A 25,912-nucleotide genomic window follows, 5' to 3' on the forward strand; every position below is an offset into this window, starting at 1 on the left:
ACCAAATAAGTTTATAGTTCTATCAAAAAATTGAGTTAATTTAAATTGAAGAAAATGTGAAACTTTCAGTGTTTAATGAAATGAATTAGAAACAAGTAATTAGGAGACACAATTAGACATCGTAAAAAATTGATTATTTCTCATTTTAAACACCGATAATAAACATAATCAAAATTCTGTTAATTTGAACCGCAACTTCATCTATTTATTTTATAAATTGATTGTGTTTGGTTGAACACTTTATGTATCAATAATTATTATTATTTGCTCATTAATTTGATTCATCAAAGTTGTTAATTAACGCGAATTGAGTGAATCATCATCATCATCATATTCACTTAATAATCAATATTTTGTGTTTTTATCAAGATATCATCATTATCATAATAATCATCATCTTAGTCTCTATCAAAATAATTTAATTTAATTTAACTGTTTCAACAAAAATGAGAAGGAAATTAATGTTTCTTAATTGTGATTCAGTTGCTACTCAAACAATTTGGATATCTAAATCATCACCGGTGACATGTCTTCAATTACTATTATTTTTACTGATACTTAATTGTAGTTACAATTTGTCTGTAAATTCACAAAGTTTAGAAATTGACTATTCAGGTATTTATGATTTGCTTAATTATCATTATTGATGATCCAATGGTTGTATTCCAATCTATTAAAATTCACTTTCTCTCTTTCTCAATGTTTAGGTCACACAGAAGTCGAAGGTATCGCTGGTCGATCAGTCTCTTTACCATGTAACATAACGATAACCAACGGGAATATTAAAGAAGTGGCCATTATTTTATGGTACAAAGGAGAGACTGGAATTCCTGTTTATACAGTTGACACTCGGAATAAAAGTTCATTAAGTGGTTCAATTCATATTCCATCGAGTTCTTATAAGAGTCGATCTTATTTTGATATGTCCAAAAGTCCACCGACTCTACGATTAGATAAAGTTAGTGAAAAAGACTCAGGTGAATATCGATGTAGAGTCGATTATGAAAAATATCCAACACAAAACTTTCACATCAACCTAACAGTTATCGGTAAGTTCAATTAATTTCCTTCAATTTACTCAATTCAGGAATGTAACTAGAACTTTTAGCTTTCCAATTCAATCATAATGAACTTTTTTGCATAAAATAAACACCACTACAACTTAAAGCAATCATAAAAATAATCACTTTCACTGAAGAAAATTACTCATTCTCTGAGTTTCATGATATTCATGCTACTAGAAAGATACACGAAATTTTTCATCATCTACAAAACCTCAACATTTGCATATACATTGAATTTTCATCCTTCTTACTTTTCAGATTATCATTTACAGGAAAAGTTAGAGGAGAAACGACTCAACTTTTTATAAGTTTCCAAATCTACTATCAGTTTGTTCACCTTGATAGATTTTTGATCAACAGAGTTACTGATTTTAATAAATGTTCAAAAACGCCCATGATAATTCATAAAATCGAATCTCAATCTTATAGAATGATAGTGTCATATTCAATAATAACATTTTCCTTGGCTAAATTATCAGAGAAAAAACTTCCTCGTCATAATCATAACAGTCACCTTCATCATCATCAACAGCAACATGATTATCATCAAAATCCATCAAAATGAATTCTTGTCTATCAGAAGCATTGAAACTCATAAGATACCCTGAGAGTTAGTGAGTAGAAGAGTAAAAATTTCATCTTCCCCTCTCTTCATCTGATTATAAATTCATTTAACCTTCACAATCTCAGCATAAGACTGATAACATCACTTCCGAAAAGTTATCAAAGTAAAATGCAAAATTTTGTTTCAACAGAAATAATAATGATGATAACATACTGAAACCTACAGAACAGGGAAAGTAGTTGACGGTGGGAAAATTCATAATTCATTCTGGAAATTGTGTAATAATACCAAGAGCATTCATGATGATAGATTTCAATTGTTTGAACAAACTGAAACTCAAAGAAATGGAAACAAAAAAAACGCTCATTGTCAATTAGTTATGTAAAAATGGATTCAAATGAAATTCAAGCCTAAGCCCAAGAGATTATGATTGTCAACTCATATCAAGGGATCTTTTACACTTTATCTCTTCCTTTTAATAATAATCATGGTGATGATTCTCATGATGAAATATATTAGATATGAAGATGATTTTGTTGAAGAAAAAGTTGAGATTTCTACAAAATCTTAATAACTTATTCTTAAAAGCTTTTATCATCATTACTATTATCAAATGTTATCTTATATAACTTTTTCACTTCCTGTTAAGATGAAATAAGTTGTTCAGCTGAGACATTATATTAGTTTTATCCTTTAGCATCTCGTCATCATCATGTTGTTGATTTAGAAGATGAAACAAATATTCATTTTCTATGTGAAAATTTTGTTATCATGTTTGTTACATTTCCCTATGAAAGCCATCAACATGAACGGATATCAAATACTATTCACATGATGAATATCATTCATGATAATAGATGATAACTTGAATAAACATCATATTATTTTGTGACACTATTTTATTAATATTACTAAACTATAACCGTTATTTTAAAATACTTTTTACTTATCTACTTACTCATATCAGTAGTTTTAACTGAAAGTCAATGTAACCGATAAGCTTGTGAAAGACATTCAGAAAAATGCTCAAAATGCTGACTCAGATTGACCAGAATCCAAGCAGAATGTCAGACAGAAGGAGATGAATAAAAGTACTATATCATATATGATAATCTTCAAGTTTTATCACCGACAGAATTTCAGCTTTACCTGAATATTTTTACCTTCTCCATCTATTATCATTTATCCGAATCTCTTTATCTTCATGTTTACATGATGATGAAGTTTTCTTATTGAATGATGAATCAAATGATTTTCTGGTCAAATTGAATGGAGTTGTTTCATCATTAATCTGTATTAGTTGACAGTTGATTCAACATAATAATAGAATTGAAATTGATAAAAAAAATAGTACATTATATATTATCATTTACCTTGTCTCTTCAGGTCTAAATTGTTATTGTTGTGATTTTTTCTCATTTGAGGATTTTACTCAGTCAACTCAAGTTCTGTTTCGATTCAGCGGAACATTAAACCTCTCTTTATTATTAAATACGAAATGACTCAAACATGTCCATCGAAGACCAGAAATCTGATTTTTGATCGGTCAAACTAATGAACTAACTAAAGTAATCAGATTGAACTCCGAGGCAAGTATTAATAAAAAAGAGTTTAGTTTCTACAAAATTAATGTCTAGTGTTTGGAATTAATTAATATTTTGATCTCGATGAAAAAAAAACATCGTAACGAAGTAAGATTTGATCTGATTGACTTAGGATTTAGGTCAACTTATTGAATGTCCAGACAGTTATGGTAATTATCTGCTTGACCATTGAGCGTAACATAAAGGGTTAAACATAATGATAATGTAAATGAAAAAGTTGATTAATTAGCTTTAATTTTTTGCTCATTTATCCATTGTTTGAGTTATAAAGATAAATTATAATCTGGTCAAGATGATAATGTTCAATTATATAAATCAGTGAATTTGGTTGACCAGAGTTAATGAATATATCATGATGGTGTTGATTAATATTATTCATGATAAACATTAACAAACAAAAAATGATAATTCATAAATATCATAATCAAAGTGATAATAACAATGATCACAACAATAACAATAATCATTGTTATGATAAATTATGAACAAAAATTGAGATGATTAATAATGATTACATGATTTGAGTTGATTCATTTATCATCATGAAACATCATCATGAATAATGAGTTATAAATAGCTTACATTATGAATATATGAGCATAAAATGTATAACAATTTAACAAACAAATAGTGAAGATTCAGTGAGTCCGCATGTAATAATATACGATAACCATGATGAGCAAGAGAGAGAGAGAGAGAGAGATTGTGAAAGGGATGAAAAATTCCAGAACTGATTTCATCATAACCATGATAATAATCAAATTCAACTCATTTATTAAGTTCCAATTGATTTCAGTTTGATAAAGTACAGATATTCAGTTTCCCAATCTACTCATGTTCCATGAGAGTGAATCAATCAGTTAAATTCATGGTGAATAAAAAATAAACTTCGAGTCAATCTCATTGGAGGAGAAAGAAAAAAGTTTCCATGATAATGATGATGAAAAAAAAGTTCAGAATGATAATAATGACAATTTATTATCAAATTTACATTTATGACATTTTAAGTATTCATTGATTTTCATTTGTGAACCATTGCAATCCTAAGATCTCACTGATAAAGTGCAAATACATATTAATGTATATAAATGTTATCACTTTGGTGTAAATTTTATCAACTTTTATTTGAAACTGTTATTTTTTTTTGTTCCAACAAAGTGAAAACTGTATATTAATGGCCAGTGTATATATTCAACTTACAGGGTGTTTATATTCCGTGTGATACTTTAACGATAAGATTAATAATATACATATTAGATGAATGGTTATGAGTTTCCAAAGTTTTCATGATACTTGCATGAGGAAAAGATTCTCGTACATTGAACTTTAATCATGATTCAGTGAGATGGTGATGATGGTGATAAATTGCATTTCAAGTATTAGATTTCATTGTTCAATATTGGAAACTTTTTTTCGCAATCTACATTTTTCTCACTCTCAGAACTTTTTTCTTCAGAACTTTTTTGCTTTTCATTCGGAATCAATATGGAAAAAAATTTGGAGAATTTTTTTTTCTATCTCAACCTTTACCTTCCATCACCATGTCTGATTATTCAGATGTCAGAGATAATCATGAATTGAACAATAATTTAATATCCATTGGCTTCCATTAGATTTCAATATTTATCTTGATTCCATTTATTTTGTCATCATGTGATTATTTGTAATTCAATGTGATAAAAATCATTAATTTCATGATGAATTTTGAACAGCATACAATAAAAAATTCTGAATCAATTATTGAACTTTTTCCCCTGTGATACCTGATTTTCATGATTGAAACTCAGAGTTTTATTCAGATTTTTTCCCTTGCATTTCTATGTCACTTTCTTGTTTTCGTTATCTAATCTGAATTTATGATAGAATGACAATTATTCTGATAAAAAGATGAACCATTTTTTTGCTGTTACTGTTTCCATCTTTCCATCATCATAATCCATTATCTTACTGTACACACTCAGTTTCCAACAAGATTGATAAGATAATATAAGATAGAAATGTTGTCCACCTTTTAGATTAACGATTATTCATGATGGTGATCAACATCATGTTCATCCTACATCTTCCGCATGATTCAACTGAATCAACAGATTACCGGTTAACCTGAATAACATACTCGTGAATCTCAACATGATGCAAATGAATGGAAACAGAATCAGTACCATGAATTCAATGTAATAGTTTTCAATTGAATAGAGAGAAAAGAGTTAAATTCTCTCTATGAATTATCTCATGAATTTTGTCTGTAAAGGTTTAAATGATATAAAAATAGATGACCAATTGAAAATTCTGATTCAAATTAAGTGCAAACACAAACTAATCATGAATACTGAGGTTAAATTATCTGATTTTTCATGAATAGTAGAAAAGTTCAACCTAATGAACACACAAGTGAAACAAAACGTTTCCATCTCATTGAGAGAAAATTCTGATTGGATTTTATTCTGAAACCTGAATTTTTATTCATTCATTTTTCTTTGCATTTACAATGTAGAAAAGTAAACATGATAAACAATTTGTTGTTCTTTTCGATTATTTATCCCCCATTCTTTTCTTTTTCAATCTAATACATGAGGAAAATTGCATGAGAAAACATTTGGAACACATTGTTTACATGAGAATCATATTTCATGGGCCAATGAATAGCAAAGGTAAGCATTATTTCAGTGGAAAGGATAACCAAAAGTTCATAGATTAACCTTGAGATTGAGCGTTCAGATTATTTGTATAACTTGAAACTTTTGCACTTTCACCATTTGGATTATAAAATTTCCATCATGCTCATGAAACATGAACTTTTATGGAAACAAAAATGCATTGAGATTATCATGCAAACTCAGGTTGATAATGAGTCTTTAATTATCAACATCATTTGCCCATTAATTAGTTAAGATTTATTTTGAATGAGGAAACAAATTAATAGGTTGGGTATTACCTTTTCAACACTAATCTGGTTTTGAGCTTGTGGTTTTCTTGGCTGTTAACAATTAATTGTTCAGCTCAGACTGAATTTTAAGCGATAAATATTATTATACTATTCATCATGAGATTAAAGGTAACCAAGATAATAAAGCTTTAATCTGTTCAGATTAAAGTTAATCATGGATTTTGTAATAGATATTCAGATGTGAGAGTATTTTTTTTCATATTCCCTTGGCAGTAAATCTGATTAATTAGTTTGAAAAATTAATCTCTTGTTTTCTAAGTCTTGGCTTTATTTTTTTCTGATTATCAATTATTGAGATTAACTTGAGTTTAAGGCTTGATAATATTGTTATCTGATTGATAATCAAGGGGATCTGGGACTGTATTTTTTGTTAACCTGTCTGTTATTAATTAATTAAAGAGAGGGTGATTGAATCCATGATGTTTTTTTCCAATGAACTGAATCTGCTTCCCATGAAATTTCAATAGATGAATGAGGCAAAAATGGCTTGACATTTTCTCGTGATTCAATTTGCAGAAAATAATCTAATCTCACCATTGGGAGTTAACATCTTTCAATAGAAATATCATGTTCCCCTGAATTCACCTTATTGTTTACTTGAGTATCTTCAACAATGTCCAATGAAGATGAAGATGATGAAAGACCTTTAAAAGCTAAAGAAAAGAGGTAATATTAATGATGATGAACTGAATTCTTGTTGAAACTTTGCTCAAGTCAATTTCTCATGATAACCGTGTCATTGGAAGTAGATAAAGATTTTATTAGAAAGAAAAGATGAAAAAAAAATGATATTAGATTAATAAAGTTATCAAACAAAACGATAACTCAATTATATTTATGGCTCTTGCTGGCAGTTGATGGGCATTAATGAGAGGAAACGGAAAAGGTTTTCAAAGCTGATGACAATTTTACTAATGATCATTTGATGAGCTAATCAGATAGTCATTAAACTCACACAATCCCTGAAGATTTTTCAAGTTATATAAGTTTTTTATCGTGGTTTTATTGTCTAATGGTTTGTGCATATGTTAAATCTCAGCTCTGGAATCTAAACCGATTCTCATTGTTTTCATTATCTTGTTAGATTATTATCATGAGTTCTAAATTTATTCTCATGAGACGTTTCAAGGCCATTGGGGTCATTTTTTGAAGAGTACATTTAGATGTTATTTGACTAGGCATACTGATATGACGCAGAAAATAGAGACTTAGGAGTGCGTGCGAGAAAGAGAGTTAAAGAACGAGAAAGAGTAATTTGGAAAGAGAAAAAAAAGAGAGAGAGACTGAGAGAAAAGAAAAAGAAGAGAAAGAAAAAGAAGAGAAAGAAAAAGAAGAGAAAGAGAAACGCAAAATTTGAGCGAAGCGGCAATAGTAAATCTTTTTCTTTTCTGCCTTCATGATAGTTTCATCGATTCTAGTGTTAAATATCAGTGTAATCATGTTGTTTCCATTTCAATTAGGAATTTCCAAGTTTTCCTATTCCTTCAAATGGCCATGATAAACAAGGAATTTTGCCTTAGGGTTTTTTGAGCAGTTTGTGTTTTCTATTGATAATTTTTACGTTTAAATTCATAATGATTATTAAATAGATAACATGAAATTAATTTTTGAGTTAATCTATGAAAGGAAAAAATAGAATAGACTTCAAATAAATCGTTACGAAAAATGAGCAGGAATTAAAGTTTTGCGAACGAAAAGACTTTTAGTTTGAGATTCAAATTTACATTCGGATTATTCAGAGCATTTTAGAATAAAATTTTACTAAGTTCTAGAGCAAAGTGTGAGCATACAAAAGTTCTAATCTCTCTTCAACTTGGAGAATAATAAAAATGATGAAGATAAAGTTACAAATGTGAAGAAATAAAGTGAATGATTGGAAAAGGTTGAAATAAGATTCAGATGAAATTATTGATTTCTCATCAAATTCTCTTTACTTCAACTCTCATGTTCGAGCTACAATTTTCTTCAGAACTATTTGTATCTCTCATGTTCATAAAATTGATAAGAGATAGAGAAAGAAAGGAAGAGAGAGAGAGAGAACGATAAGCTAGAAAGTCGAGTGAGCTACAATGATTCTAATACATCAGAATGCGGATATTAATATAAGACCAAGTACGCAGAATGAAATATAATCAACACAAAAAACGATCATCGGGTTAGTGGATTTCATTAGTTTTCTGTCATCATTTAATGTTATTGAATATAAGTTGAGAAATTGATGAGCAATGATCAAGTGTTGGGTGAGGAAAATATTCAAATTGAAATTGTGGGTATGAAATGACAATTGTATTTCTATATGACATGCAATACACCCAAATACAACAGTATGTCTATTGAACTGAAGGGAGTGAGAAATATGAAATATTAACAAATGAGAAATCAAGTTATCATTATTATCACCATTATAATGTGTTTCCATTATTATTATTACTTATTATTTATCAATGAACAATATATCTATGAAAAAGATGCTAGTTAACCCTTGGAAAATAGTGAAAGATTGTAACCTCACTGATAATAATGGTGATAACTAAATAATAGGGTAAAAAAATATCTATGGTTTATCGTAATTACTTATTGATTTCACTGTTTTCGAAACTTTTTTTTTGTTTCGAAATAAAAAAAGAGGAAAAAAATTTAACCAAACAATAATTCATTTTAATCAATTTTAAGAAAATAATAAACTTCCCTTGGAACTTTTTTTTTACTTCTTTTTTCTTATTACATGATGATGATGATGATGGTATGGAATAGTAATAAATTATCATTGGGAAGATGTGATTAAATGTAGAGGAAGATCTTGAAGAAATTGAATTTAGAATGAAAAAACTAATTGAGTTCCAATGGAAAATATTTCCGTTTTTCATATCGATATTTTCATTTGTTTCGTTGTCTCTTATTGGATTTCTTTAAATTCTTGCATTCATTTTGTTCAGTGGCAATGAATTGAAATATTGATTAGCAATTATTTTGTTCACATGTTGAAACAATTAACTGTCATTAACAGTAAACTTGAAACTTTTGGATAATGTATCATGTTGGTCTAATCAGATTTGTATCTCTCAAGTTGAAGGTGTAAGTTTTTAATCTGATCAAGAAAGTAACAAGAATTATAAAAGTAACTATAAGTTTCCAAGTAAAGAATCAAAGGTTTCCCTTGGAATAAGAGTTCAATTATTGAACTTTTTGTGCTCCATTTTGTTTGGATTCATGACGAACAGGATAACATTTGAAAGAATTGCAAGAACAACAAATTCGAATAAGCTTGAGAGAGGAAAGTAGCAGAACAAATTCAAAGGTTGATTCAAATTGAAAAGAAGAGAAATTAAATCGAATCAAAGTTCTTGATGAATATTTACTTCGAATTGAATTCTCGCCTTTTCTTTTTACAAGCTATGAGTTTCTATGTTTCAAGGAAACAAGAGGTGAAAATTCAAAAGTATTCAAAGGTTATACTCTTCTCAGAATAGAAAGATGAAATTTCCATGTTTCAATCTACCTGAAACTCTTCTATTCTTTTGATATTTAGTTGATGTTTAAAGTGTTCATGATCTCATTCTGAACACGAGCTTTTGTTCAATAGAATTTTTTCTTACCTTCACCTCTCATGAGAAGGTGAATATTGGATTATTTTATGTAGGGAAATGAAGATGAAGAAGAGGATGTTAAAAGAAAAGATTGCATCTCGATCTGATGGAAAATCAAGCCTCCGGAGATGTTCAAGTCAGAGCGGAAATTTTTTACGAAAAGGAAAAAAGAGTTGTTATGATTATGTCGAGAATAGGAGAGAAAATGATCCAAATGAAGAATGAAGATGAATTCGAAGATGGGAAAAGTCCAAATACTATGATGACAGAGAAAGAAAAGAATTGAGAAGAAAAATAGAAGTAAAGAGAAAGAGTTTTCCCAATGGATTCTTGAGCTTCTCATGGTGAGATTCATCTGGTTCAGATTAAGATGGTAAACGATCCATGATAAACTAGTGAAGGAAATTCTATGAGAGAAATTATTATTTCTCCTCAACCACTAGAGAGTATCATCATCATCATCATCATCTTTGTATCTTCCAGGTTTCATCTTCTATTATTTTACTTACATAAATGATTCCTCATCAGTTCCACCTTTTCAATATTGCCAGAACTTTTTGTTCTGGTCAGAGTTTACTTGTGATTTCTTAAGAGGTGATATAATGAGTTTTGAACTTTAGTTTTTCAATCCACTCGGGGAGTGAGAAAACTCAATTCCATTCAGAGAAATAGTCTGAAGATGGTTCCCTTGGCTGAGAGCAAAAAGTAACATTCATGGAAAATTCAACGAATGAGCCTGAAAATATTATTCAATTTTATTCTTGACGGAAAATTGATTTCAAATTTAAGGTCTGAAATGGATTCTGTATTAATATTATCATGAAACTAATAGGTGTATGACTGATAAACCATGGAATGATGAATGATACTAGAACAGGTTCATTCATCATGAATGACAGAGACACTCACACACGAATCGAAAGTGGGTGAGAATAGCTTAAAGGGAGTAAAATGTTTTGGAAAGAAATTGAAAATTTCCACCATGATGAAGTTCAACTTTTACTGAATATATTTTCAACCAGAGATTCGATTGAGTGTCCATCGTTTTCCTCACGAAAATCTTGTGGAAATTTATACATAAAAAACTGGGAATTCTGAGTTATAACGGCAGCAAAATCTAAACTTATCAAGCAATCTGTTGAAAGAAAATCGTTCCCATGAATTTTACGCAGATCTAGAAAGCGATTTACCATGAAACTGAAAACATAGTCTCATGATAATATGTAAGAGATATCAAAGTGAAACGAAAGTTCTGAGCTTTGAAAAGAAGTTGAAAAACGGGTAAAACTATTTACGAAATTTCTCTCGACTCGTTTGATGATTTTCGAAATGAAATCTCATGAGAAAATGAGAAGATAAAAGTTATCAGAATAGTCTCAGTTAGGGATGAGTGAAAATCTTTCCATGTAAAAGTTATCATTTCACCTTCAAATTCTGTACTTGAAAAGAGTACTTGCAATTGTTTCAGTTTTTCCATGTTTATGGGAATTGAAATGAAAACCTCCATGAAAATTTCATCACAAGACTGAAGATTCTGGGTAAAAAGCCTTTTCCATCCTGTAAGCTTATTGGAATCAATAACGAAGTAAATTGAAAATTGTGATTAATATACTTTCATCACCTTGACGTGAATGATTCTCAATCTTTCACCTCTTAATTACATCATGTTTTTTCATCTACCATGAAATCTATTACTTTAATCCTCAACTATCGAGTTTATAACTCGTAATTGAACATTTCTCATTAAACATTGTTATTATTATCAGTTAACTGTAACTAAAACTGTAACAGTAAATCAAAACTCAGCAACTTGAAATCCAACCCACTTTCCATCCCACTCCAGGCTGAGGCCACTATCGTTTGATTACTTGCCTACTCTTTTTTTACTCAATTTCCACCCTGGATATTATCACTCCCTCGAACCATTTTTTTTTCACTTTATCTCCAGTTCAATCCTGTCTATTGAAACTGTTACCTAAAAGTATAATCAACATCTTGATTTCTGACCTTTCCTTTCATTGGTCAGTGATTCAATTTTCAATGACCTTCCTTGACTTGAGATGCAAAAAAAGTTTGAAACTTTCCTGGTTCTTTGCATTTCTGGTTTCCATCATGAAGATTCAAATCATTTTAACATTGATAAACTAAAAACTGAACGAAAAAAAGTTTCCAAAAGCTGACTAATATTCATTCTTTCAAAATTTTATAATATTATTTGCTAATTATCAAACTGGATAATTATAAAAACATAAGATAATTATGTTTTCCTGTTTAACAATTAAACTAATTTGAAACAATTGACATCAAATGAAAGGGTAAACATGTAATTTTCATCAATTAGACTAACCTGATAATTTGATGTAATAACTGGTTAAAACTCAGAGGATGAACAAGTTATATAATACAAGTACATGTAGTTGATTTTTATGCTAATAAAACTCCCAGTAATTATCATGATAATCATGGAAAATTCAATGAAAGATTTGATCATTATCATTTAAATGATATAACATATGACCAAAAACAAAATTAACCATTATCATGATTGTATAGCATCATTCTGATTGTATCTTTTATATGGATTTCAGAATCAAAAAGAACTGAATTGGATGAAGATTAATGAATTAGAATTTTAATCGTCTCTCTCTCTCTCTCTCTCTCTCTCGTTTTGGTCTCTCGTTTATCTGAATTGATGGTTTTTGAATCATCTCCCTTTCTTAATCTTCAATGATAATCAAAAGTTCCAAATAGACAATCAGTTCTCATTGATATTAATTACATGGAAAATAATATCACATAAATGATTAGTAAACGATTACTAAATTGTCGTTATGGTTTATCATAATTGAAGCATATGAAATGCTTTAAGCTGCTCAGATGAAATTCAATTAATCATGTTTATACATGGTACATACGGTGACAATGTATATTCATGATGAGCAGAATTTTTCTTGGAATAAAAAATTTACTCACAATCTATCATAAATCTTCATTCAAGACTCACTTTTATCATGAACATTCACAACTGACATTCAATTATATAATCTATCTCAATTCTCTCAAGGGTTTGATAATGAGTATCAATTGAGATCATAAAGTAAACGATAAAAAAGTGTATGAGATGGTGCAGATGATGAATAAATGGGATTTAGCGAGAAAATCATGAAGAATCAATTACAAACAATATTGAATTTTCATTAACATGGTGAAGAAAAAAAACTCAAGTTCTACTTGATAGAATGATATTCAACTGGATAATGGAATCAGATTTAATATGAATCAATGAACTTTCTCTTCATGTTCATATTCCTACAGGTTCTCCCTTTCTCTCATGGTTAGAATTCAGATGAAAAAAGGTAAAGATGAAGAAATCTTGAAATTGTTCAGTTTTCACATGAATACCCAAGTAAAATTTTCCATTTTCATCTTAACTTTTTATTTCTGAGTTCAAGTTCCGAATTCATGGTTAAAATAACAACTTCACCTTTTTTTCATATTTTCAAAATTCAGAGAAAATGTTTCAATGGTAATCAGGGTGGAAAATTTTCCCTGAATTTTATTACAAAAAATTCCATATGATCAGGAAACATTTCACTGACCTCATATGTTCATACAATGAATACCTCTTAATAAGTATATCGACTGAAAATGACTAAGCTTAATGTTTAGTCATTGAAAAGATCAGCATGATATCTGATTCTATCATGTTCACCATGATGAAAAGATGAAGCCATAATAAAAGAGTATTGATAATAAGTTAATTGTTGAGATTAATCTCTTATACTCACCTGGCGATAAAATGAATCATGTTAATATTTCCAGGGGATTTCAGGGTAAACAGGGATTGAAAAGATCAGCAAATCTGGATAATTAGAGTTTCAAATGATATTAGATGAGAATCAGTTGAAAAAATTACAGGGGACGAAAATCAACTTATACAAATATTGAAAAAAAGCTCATTGAAACTGTTCATCTGTTGTTTACAAATGAAATTGAGCATTCAGATACTAATATCAGGGAAAACTGATTAGCTTAGGATATTATCAGGGTAGTTCATCTTTTGGATTCTGAATCTAGTAAAAGTTTCACCAAAAATAGGTGAATATCATGTACTTACAGAAAAGTATATGCAAAGATCAAGTAAATTGTTGGTTGTATTCACCCGTTAATTGAAGCCTTTGTTGTTATACTTCCAGGGTGTGGATTCCCCTGTTAAAGATGCTATTCATTAAATGGTTAACCATCAACATGGTGAATTCATTCAGAGTAAATTGACTATGAAAAAAATGAATAAGAGAGAAAGAGTTGAGGGTGGGAAGTGGATGGTAGAGTGATTATCATGGCGAGAGAGGGAAAAAAACCCTAGACCATATAACCAATGGGAAAGATATTGTTTATTAATGATTGTTTTGAAAGAGGCAAAAAAAATAAGTGAGGCAAAAACAACAGAAAATTCAATAGAAATGATAATACAACAATAACCATTCAATTCATTTGCCAATTATCTTGATTATTACTCTAAACACAATGGTTAAAGTAATCAAACTGTAAAGATAATCATCTAATTTATCTGTGGATAATGATAATTGCATAGACATTAGCAAACAGATAAAAGTTTTTTTTTATTTATTGTTTGCCTATTAATCTGTTGATGTTGATTCAAACTGTTAAATGCTAATCATTTATTACTTAATTAGCTGTTATTTGTAATCGTATGAAATTTCAAGAAATTACCATCACTCAGAATTGAATCATGAATATTATCATGATTTGAAAATTCACTTGCCTCGGTTACCATGTTTACTATTGAGAAAAGATTAGATTTCCAAGTCCATTTCTTTATGTTCTGTTGGTTTGGAAGGTGGAAAGTTCATTAGAATCATGGATTTATCTTATTCAGAACTTAGATGATTGAACTTTTTCTTGCTCCAGATTTTTCCATGTCAATTGTTTATTGTTTCGACCAGTTCCAATTTCTTCTTGTTGTTATTATTAAGAACTTTTCTTTTCTTTTCTTTTCTTACCACAAACTCTTACCAGTTTATCTACAGCTGATGAAGATGAAAACATCTCAACTTATTTATGATGGAGATGAGGATGATAATATTATTGAAAGAAGAGAAAGAAAGAAAAATATTATCAATAAATGTGATAAGATAAAAGGTAAAAGCCAATGACCATTGAAAATTGAATGATACTTGAGTTTCCTACTTACCTCTTATTTCAAGGTTGACCAATATTGGTCAACCAAGGAGAACACAAGGTTTTGCCTTTCATCATATCTTCATCTTCCTATTTATCTTCTTCTCTTCAAATAAAACTTCATCTTCTTCTTCTTCTCTTTTATACATTCAGTCATTCTGACATCATGATGAAAATGAATTCTCATGGTGATTAGGAAAACTAGACACGTACAGAGAGTTGAGTTCGTAAAGGATAAAAAAAACAATTCATGTGCATCAGAAAAAAAGAGATGAGTTTTCAATTGATGGTCAAGATGAAGAATCGGTTGGTCAAGGGGCTGATAAGGGTAAATTATTACATGATAAAGGTGCAAAGTTATTGACTTAATCGAGGAGAAAAAGTTATCAGCCCAGATTCAGGATTTCATCAAATGAACCATTCAAACGGATAAAATTCATCGCTCTGGAATATTTTGATTTCCTTTATTAATGTCGTTCTAAGTTCAGATCAATAAGCAATTAGAATCATCAATAAATTGTCAAAATTCAATAAAAGTTTTTTGTTTTCAATAATTTCTCTTTTCATCAAACTCAAACATCCATGAAAATGTATAAGTATATGAACAATCATGAAGAACTTCAGTTTAGTGATCCAATCAAATGAACTGAAAAATTCAATAGAGTCAAAATTGATATTCAAATTGATCAACTAAATGAATTATTTCATGAGGTCATGAGATCCTGAACCTTCACTGACCATTTCCTTTTGACCCAATTCTCAATGTTTCTCCTAATCGAAGCAATTTAATTACATGATTGACTTGAAAAACGGTAGAACTTGATTCAGAAATTTTTCAATCGAAATTTCCATGAAAATAAAAGAAATGATAACATTTTCACTTAACCACCATGCTCCCTGTTTATATTAATTGAGTTTTTGAACCAATATTATTTTTACCTTCAATTTCTCATTCAGTTCGTTTCATCCTCGATTTCACCCTGAGGACATTTACATGAACATTATTTAACTGAGAGGAAGAAAAAAATCACAAACACTAAATTCACATTTCAATATAACGATAGTTTCACCCTGAAAAATCATGTCATATATTCACATGGTTGTTTATATTATGTAACTCAAGCCTTTTGTATCTGGTTTGTTTACATTATCAGAGTGAATTCTGGTTCTAAAAAAAACCTCAATAATAAGTGATATTGAACAGATTCCATGTTCATCATCATGATAATCACGAAAAAATAACAGGATGATGTTTATATTCATCTTGTAATATTTTTTTCTGTCTTCATTTCCATAGATATAAAAATTTTCATGCATCTTGGGTTTGTACAGGGTAACAGGTATTGACAGTCTAAACTACATGAACATGTAGATATCATGATACTACTTGGTGATTCAATGAGTATATTCATGGGTAAAAGTGAATCAAGATTCATGGTGGGATTAATGATATTTACTCATGAATTATTAGGTAGAAAGAGGATAAACTTTTAACATCTTTTCATTCATGCTTAGTTTTTCATGGGAAGAACGATAGAAAAAAATTTCTACTTATTATGAAAGATGAACTGAATGACTTTTATATAAATAAATTCATGGATTCGACGGAAATAGTTCTGAAGGGGAAAAAGTTTTACCTGAGAAAATTTTCTGCGTCTTTCTGATTTTATCGTTGACGAAACTAATCAAAACTCTTGTATATTATTTTTAGTAACGATTTCATGATTAACAATTGACACTTAATGAACTTTTTTCTCACCTTTCTAATAAACTCGCAACATTATTGGTAAAAAAAGGGAAAGAGAAAGACGGAAAATGTATTACAATCAGTTCTCAACCTGTCAATCAGTTCAGTGTTCAGGGTGAAGTGGATCAGTTTCATGATCTTCTCAGAATGATTGATTGAAAAATAAGTAAATATATAATAATCTGCCATCGATAAGGTAAAAAAAGAGCTCAATATAATTCTGACAAAATAGAATCCAAAATTCAGGTAAAAAACTGTTGATAATTGTTGTATCAACAGTGTATTCATATGATACTAACATTGAATTATCATGAATTCGTGGGTAGAGTTGATTCAATAAAGATATTATTCTGTTCATGTTCATAATAAATGTATTACAATGAGAACTAGAAATTTGAATATCAATGTAACTTTAGCATTCTTTCACATTGTATAACATTTTTCTACCTTTTCTAATATTTAACAATCAGTAAATCTAATTATCTTCATTTACCTGAAATCTGATTCTCTGGATGAGAAATTTTTCTTCATGAATATAATCTTGAATTTCATGTCAATTCTACCTCACTGATTATGTAATAAAAATTTACGTTACAATTAAAATAGAAAAGTCGAAAGAAATTTATTATTCAACTAAATGTCACCAAATTTGATTTTCCATCAGTGAAAATGTTGAGTTTACTTTTCATTCCGGAACCAAAACATGACAGTAAAAATCATATTGTTTTCTCCTATTTAATACCATAAGAGAAAGGAAAAAAGTTCCATGTATTCAGAGAGAGAGAGAGAGAGAGAGAGAGAGAGAGAGAGAGAGAGAGAGAGAGAGAGAACAACATTCCTTGGGAGTTGTTAAACTATCTTAAAACTGTCAAACACGAAAGTTAAAGTTGTTTAGTTTTCCTAACCGGAAGTTTACCTTTAAATTATATCGATAGTTTAACCAATAATATGAAATTTATTTCATCTCATTAACAAGTATATCACTTGATGGAATGAGAGAAAAGCTCAACTTAGAAATTATTGAAACCATTTAAATGGATTCTGATCCATTGAGGATGAAAAAGTGATGAAGATAATCCGATTGAAAAAGAGAAAATATTTTCTCACCTTACAGAAGATTAGGTTTACCAACAAGAGAAACTAAAACTCTTCTTGACTAATGGTCAACAAGCCAACATCATCTTCCTCTTTTCTACCGCATCTTTTCCTCTTCCTCTTCTCATCATCATCATATTACTGCTTCTGACTTTGGATTATATATTTTCTTTCTCTTCGATTATTTTTTTTCTATTCTCTTACTTTTTTTGTTCCTCTGTTTTCACATCTAAAAATGAAGTTATCCTCATCTTCTTATTCTCATCATCATTGCCATCTTCCTGTTTTCTCTCTCTCTCTCTCTCTCTCTCTCTTGCCCTTGACTTGTGATTGATTTTCAAGATATTTTACTTTTCGATTTTTGTTCTTTCGATGTTCTTTTCATCTTAACTTTTCCCTATCATCATCTTCATCATAAGTAGCCTCTTCTCTTCAAAGGGATTGATTATTCTGGTCCAAAATCTCCCCTGACATCGCTTCTCCATTCGTTGTCCTCCCAATATTTACTAACATCATTTCCTTTTATCTTATATAAACTTATCCCTTTTTTTGTCATCAAACTTATCATCATAATCATCATAAGCTTACTCTTTATTTCGGTGAGCATTTACCGTTCTCTCTCTCTCTCTCTCTCTCTCTCTCTCTCTAAGTCCACCTAAAATTCACTTGAAATCTCATCTTCTCACCTTTTTTGTTTCATTTTTTTTGTTTTTTTTCTCATCTTGTTTCTTTTTTCAGAATATTATTTTTCCTTTTTCATCCAACATCTTCCTTATTATCTGTTCATCTTCATGGTGAAATATTTCACCGTGTTGGCTTAGTCATGGACAATATTATCGTCACATCTTATAACTTTGTTTAGTCTCGATTGGAATCAGAATATCATCTTATCCTATTTCATAGCATTTGTCTCAAGAGAATCGAAAGAAAAATTTTCTTCTCAATAATAGAATTGCGATTGTATCAAATGTTGATTCTTATTCTTCTCTTTTTTTATATCTTCTTCAATTCTCTTATTTACCTTTAGATTTTATCATGTTTTCCTTTTACTTTCTTTTTACTCAAACTAATTCTTTTCACATTAAATCCTATGATAATCTGGCAACTAAGAATCAACCACTGACATTGTTGTTACTTTTCACTTGATTGTACTTAATGTTACTGAAAATCTTCAGGTGAAAAAGTGTTTTGATTACAGGAAACAAGAATCACTAGAGATCATCAAAGTCATTGAATAACATTCATGATGATGATTGTAAACAGGGAATGATATTCATCCTGTATGAGAATCAATTTCCTCATTCAAGTGAATCATTTCATGAGAACAAATTAAAACAAAGAAACTGAATCAATCTCCATAAGAATCTATTTGGAAAATGTTCTCACCGAGTCCCAGGGTATTCCCTGAATTAGAAATTTATTTTCATTCCTTGTAAATCTTAGCTTAGGATTCTGATTCCATTGTTGTGTCATCACTCCATTAGTATCAATTGATATCAGTTACAAACTCCCAGGGATTAAAGACGAGAGAGAGAGAGAGAGAGAGAGAGAGATTATATTAATAACAAAACTCACTTTTCACTCTCTTTGTGCTGAGAGAAAAAGGAAAAAAAATCTCTCCTCTTTCTTATTCATCACCCACGTCAGAACTTATGAAACTATTATATTTCTTTCTGCTAACGAAACAAAGATGGAGAAAAATGTTCTCTTTCCATCATCATTATCATCATGTTTCCATTCTGTTCTTTCAATACCATTTTCTCTCACTTCCATATCTCACCTTCTCATTAATGGCCTAAAATTTTTTCCATTTACAAGTTATCCTTTTCTCTTCACAGAGAATTTAACTCACACCGAAAGAGATACAATTCACACACTACATGAGAACGAATGAGTTGTAAGAGATGCAAAAGTGTGCAGAATAAGATCAAGTTAATGTTGATTTTTTTTCTTTTCTCCAAAAAAAGCTCTAAAAATGAATAACATTTTCTCTGGTTGATTCAGATAAATTTTATTCTTCTCTATTCCATTTTTTTCCGGCGAACAAAACTTTCATCTTCTTTTGTCTTTGCCTGTTTGACATTGGAATAATTCTTTTGTTACAGTCGAGAATTTGACTCAATTCGAGAAGGAGTAATTTCAACTTGGAACTTTTTTTGTTTCTTCTTCTTCACCGAATCTCTTAACAAGAATTTATTCTGACAGACTGAATATCCTCATGGAAACAGAGCTTTAGATGAAATTAGGTTTTCCTTTCTTATGAGAATATCTTTTTTTCTCCTTTCATTTTTTAGAATTTTTTTTCTACTCTCTTAATATATATGAAAGAACAAGTTTTTTCTTCTCACTCACCATGGAATAGTTTAAACGATGGAAAAGGTAAATTGGCTTCATGAAGAAAATTCTTTGCTAAATTCAATGAATATTATAAAGTTCCAAGGGTTAATCTATGATTTCGATGTATCTTTTTCACTTGTAATGGTACAAGTTAATGTCTTCATAAGGATCGAACATTGAAATCGCTCTACATGGAAAAGGTTCTAAAGTTTATGTTGATGATGAGAAAGAATATTAAAAAAGAAAAGATAAAGGGGGTGGTAAGAAATGAAGAAATTTTCGACAAAAAGAATTTTTTTCTTCCTCTATTCACATAATAATAATATCTTCATACAAATTTCACGAATTTGTAGTTGGATCTTTTCGCAGTATAATAGGTTTTTCTTCGTCTTCGCCTTGTAAACTATGAATATAAATCTTTTTCTTTTGTCATTCGTCTCTTCATCTTCCTTGTCTTCTCTTTTCTTCTTGCAACACTGATCATTTTATCATCTTGATGTCGAAAAAAAAAGAGGAAGAGAAAAAAAGAAGCAACAAGATAAAGAGACAGAGACAGAGAAAGGAAGTAAAAAAAAAGTTCTTTTCTCTTCATCTTAACCGCACTGAACAATAAATGAACTTCTATCCTCCCATTTCGCTACCTGAACAATATTATATTCAATCACTTTCAGACTTTGAACCATAATTGAATCTGATTTCTTCATTATCATCAAATGTTTTCCATGCTCACTCCCAGTGAATTCAATTCAATATCATAGTTAGTAAAAGGAAAGATCCTCATGTTCATTAGGGTAACACATTATTAACAGGGGATATTTATGGAACGATAATAAGATCTCAACATTATCATCATAATTCTGAACCTAAAGTGATTATTAAATATTATATATTCAATATATTAGAAGAAGAGAGTAAATGAAATGAAGAAAATTATGAATTCGAAAGAGAAAATAATATATTTTTTTTTCTCTTCTCTTTTTTCTTAATCGAAAGTAAAAGTGGAAAGAGATAATTCTGTTCTAATAAACTATTCTGTTGTCATTAGAATGATGCAACTCAAGATGATAATGATAATTTCATGTGACAGAGAAAATTAAACTTCTAAAAGTGTTAATAGTTGATTATTATTAAAAAGAAGGCGAAAAAAAAGTTCAACCTAAATACTAATCGTTGATGATGCAAAAAAAGTTATTAAATTTGATTGTTGGCCCAATTTTGAGAAATGAGAGTAATAAGCAAGTTAACTAATCTTTTAACTCTTATAATTGTTTCATAGTTCCACCTAAATCAGTGATTATTGTTGATTCCAATGGAACCCGAATGGAAGGTGTAATTGGCCCATTCCTAAGAGGAACCACCCTGAGACTTACATGTAAAGCTATTGGGGGTAAGTTATCTGACTGACCACATGAGCGACCATTATATTGAATAATGGTAACCATAGCTTGCAAATTGATCTTGTCAAATGCATTTAGCTTTCAATCATCAAAAGTTAATCATCGATTGATCAACTTGCTGATTCTCGTCAATTCACTGAACTAGTTGACCAACAATACTAAAAAAAACTGGCTACATAATAGAAAGTTTCAAGTGTTAATACATAATAGTATTAGCATTGAAATTTGTAAAGCTCCAAGTGGTCAAGGTAAATTTGTTGACCATATTATCAAGATTTGGAAAGTTATGGAAAAAGCTGATGTTTTGGTTGATAAAGAAAGTCGATCAGGGAAAATGTTAATTCATTGTAATCAGATTGAAATCCAACTATTTTTTACAATTGAAATTCAGATAATCTATTCTAATCTACATGAGAATGGTGGTAGGGAGATTGGTGAAAAAAAGTTTCGAACAAAATTCTGCATGAAATTGTTTTCTTCCTTTTTTCTCCTCAAATTCTATGGCTCATTAAACATCTCAGGGATCATTAAATATTCTTACTCCATCTACTTATTCTTGATCTTTTCTCTTTTCTACTTCATCATCATCATCATCTTCCTACCAAAGATCCTTTAATCATAGTCACTTTCTATGCATCCTTAGTAATGTGTTTTTATGCAAAATATTTTCATCTCTCACTCTCTCTCTCTCTCTCTCCCATACTCTCCCATGGTTATCATAATAGTAATCACGATAATAATAGATAGTTACTGAAACTTATTGAAACTTATCATGAGGCATAATAAGGCAATCAGTTTTTTTTGAGAATCACCATCATCCTTGCATGAGAATTGAAAAACATTGTATGAATAGATGCTTCAACTATCCTATCAATGGTGAAAACATTCAAACAACTCAATAGTATTACATGGTAACACTTACATGATTCAGGTACAGAAAATTTGTGATCTGGAACAGAGGAAAAGATTAAAAATGATGAATGAACTTTTCTTTTTTCTCCTTATAATAATATCACCATGATAATCATAATTGTGATATTTTATTTTTCATTCAACATCTAATGATTTTCTTATGAATTTTTAACTGAGTGTTTTTTTTTGTTTTAATTTAATTAAGGTGATCCCTCGCCTAGTATACGCTGGTGGAAGGGTGGGAACATGGTTGATGATTCCTATCAGATTTCACAGAATCGAACAGTTTCTAATGAATTTATCGTGGAAAATATCGATCGTGATAACTTATTAACCGTATTAACGTGCCTAGTTTCTAATACTGACCTTATACCGCCCAAAGAAGTTTCAGTTTCAATTGATATGATTCGTGAGTTAATTCTGAATCTCTCATGAAAGTTTCATGTTAAATCTCTCTCTCTCTCTCTCTCTTCCAGTTGAACCTCTTGGTGTTGAACTTTTGCTACAAAATACTTTTCTACCTGCAAACAATGTAAGTGACCTCATCTGCTTATCCTATGGTTCTCGTCCACCCGTTCAAGTGAAATGGTTCAAAGATGATGAGCCTTTGAATGTAACTACAAGTTTAATCCTCTCCAATGACGGTAACTCAACAACCTCAAAGTTTCAATATAAACCGACCATAGAAGACAATGGAAAGGTCATTTCTTGTTCAGTGGTCAACACAAAATTATCAATCTCACCATTAAAAGATGAAACAATTCTCAATATTCACTGTAAGTTTCATATAATAGATCAACAATTTTAAGGTTCATCTTTTGAGTTTTGCTACAATTTAAAAATAACAACAAAAATTATCTCACTTACCCTTTTCAAGATACACCTCAAGTATCAATCGTCTTAGGTACTAGCCTTCAATTGGACACAATTCGTGAAAACACCGATGTCTATTTTGAATGTAATGTTCGCGCCAATCCTTGGGTCACTGAGGTCACTTGGCTTTTTGAAGATGTTCCTCTTTACACCAATCCCTCGGCTGGAATAATTGTCTCCAATCAATCACTTGTCCTTCAACAAGTTAAACGAAGTCAACGTGGACATTACCAATGTTCAGCAAGGAACAGTCAAGGAACCGGATACAGTGAAAAATCATATCTCAAACTAAACTGTAAGTTGTAATATTTTTTCGCCACTCATTCATCAATGAATTGAAAACTGTAAGGCTGGAAATCGAAACACTACAATTAGGTATCTTCGAGAAACTCAGAGAACAAATAACCTCTAGAAGCAGCATGATGACCTTTTGGGCGTTTTTGCTGATCTCTCAATCTTATCTCTTTAATGATAATCATACAAATATCTCACTTAATCTACATTAAGACTAAAAGATAAGATATTGAATGATGTCCGAAGAGTAACAACTTTGCTCTTGATATCTTATGATGTCACTTTAGTTTCCCCTTCATCTTATAATGATAATAAATTTGTTTCCTGTTCCGTTTTCTCATGATTCTAATTACAACCCAAACAATTAAAGTTATTTCACTTCTCATAACGTTGTGCTTGTGATTCAATTTACTTTTGAGTTTTGATTAGTTACTAATTTAAATTGGTGTACATGGTGTGAAGTTCATGTGATCTGTTTATTAAAAATCTTAAAATTCAAACTCTGAGTTAGTTTCAGCTCTTTGAAATTTTTATTATCCATCAACTGTGTTGTGTTACTGTGAATTTGACTGGAACTCCGAGCATCAGATTAGTTCATCAGTCGTGAATCAACAAGTGTCTTCAATAAATCTTCTAATCGGTGAGTTGACCAATGGTCATTTACAAATTTCTGTCAATTTTTCGTTGAGCTGGTGAATGTGAGACAATAAGAAGACTACAATTGATCAAAATTTAGGTTGAAATTTTTTCTCTTTAAAACTTGACGAATTTATTGTTCAATTCTACATGATAATATATTGAACTATCCTGTGACTATCGTTTTCTAAATACATGTATAGTTGAAGTTGATTTAATTAACTACTCTTTGACCACTGACCAGTAATTCTGTTTTCAATATGCAAAAAGATTAGAGTCAGAATTTAATTTCTAACAATATATTCGAGATGAACTCGATCTGAAATCTTATCTGTCTTTTTGAATGATTTTACATGAAATCATTTAATGTCCAGATAATTACAGGAAATTGATCATTAACTTAACGAATATATTTCTCAATTGGTAACTATGAATATTGATGATCAGACAATGGTCAACATGGTCTGATATCAGTTCCAAGGGAAATCTGTTTCCCGGTCATTTCTCAGTCTCCTTTAGAATCGATTATATAATCGATAGCAAATATTAATAGAAAAGTGTAACATTGCCTTCGAACATTTCATCTTGTTTTTTATCATTCTCTTTACCAAACTGGACCATGGTCAGAATTTTTTTCTCTCTCTCACACGATACAAAATAAAGATAAACAACAATAAATGGTCAACAGAATAACTTGAAACTGACCGTTAGGTATTGTATTCTTGTCATTTTTCCTTTCGGTTTTTTCTTCCATTTCTACTTTTATTTCTTGATATTCAATAATATCAATGATGTTTATTGTTATTTATCATCATGTTTATTTTACTTGACTCTCGATTGACTTTTCTGGTCAATCAATTACCGGACATAAGTTAAGATACAATGTGATCAAATATTTATACGAATACAGAGAAAGTTTCATTCTTATTCTGAAAGTTTACCTTTGATTCCAGTTGATAGATAAAAATCTGACCATTGACCATCTTCCCTCGTTAGTTTGAATACATGTTATTCAATGATAACTTTGAACCTGAGTGACAATCTGATCTAATCAACTTACAATTGATATTAAATTGATTCCATCACAATTGTAACACTCACTTTTCATCGAGTCAAATGTCAATCACCTTTCGGGTTAAAATGTTATACGAATTGTTTATTGCTTAGAAAGGTTAGAAATGAATTGAACTGATTCATTGGCGATCTCTATGAGTTCTGATGAACCATTTAGCTAATTTATTTTTGCTCCTTTATTTGTTGAGACGTAGTTACTATCATGGTAAAAATTGATTATCATCATTATCAAACTACTGATGAAACTGATACAAATATATGTCAATGTTAAATCATCCAGTTAGCCGAAAGTTATGTTATCACAGTGAAAATGCTTATGAAAAGTTCAACATTCCCACCATGGAATCTCAAATCTTTCAGTTTAATCTCAGGGAAGGAGAAATAGATAAAATTTATTTCCAGTCTGGTGAATCAAAAATCTCATTCCAATCTCATGAAGGAAAACTTCACGAATACGAACAAATCGAAACAAAATACTCTCTCTCTCTCTCTTTATCTTTTTCCTTCTGTTTTAATAATCCTGAAAATGATCATCATGTTTATCATGATGATTGTCCTTTTGTCCAGTTTCATTTTCT

The 25,912-nt window shown here is 29.9% G+C and overlaps 1 protein-coding gene across 1 annotated transcript; it reads left to right on the forward strand.

Moving 5' to 3' along the window:
* LOC128393784 (hemicentin-1-like) lies at nucleotides 1-23,804 on the forward strand. Its single transcript, XM_053353997.1, has 6 exons — nucleotides 1-615; nucleotides 708-1,049; nucleotides 21,425-21,535; nucleotides 22,663-22,866; nucleotides 22,934-23,233; nucleotides 23,335-23,804. Exons 1-6 carry the CDS (start codon nucleotides 447-449, stop codon nucleotides 23,634-23,636), a joined length of 1,428 nt encoding a protein of 475 aa, XP_053209972.1. The 5' UTR covers nucleotides 1-446; the 3' UTR covers nucleotides 23,637-23,804.
* The last annotated feature ends 2,108 nt before the right edge of the window (nucleotides 23,805-25,912 follow it).

Source organism: Panonychus citri, unplaced genomic scaffold (assembly GCF_014898815.1).
Source record: "Panonychus citri isolate SS breed McGregor unplaced genomic scaffold, ASM1489881v1 Contig00015, whole genome shotgun sequence".
Lineage (NCBI taxonomy): Eukaryota > Metazoa > Arthropoda > Arachnida > Trombidiformes > Tetranychidae > Panonychus > Panonychus citri.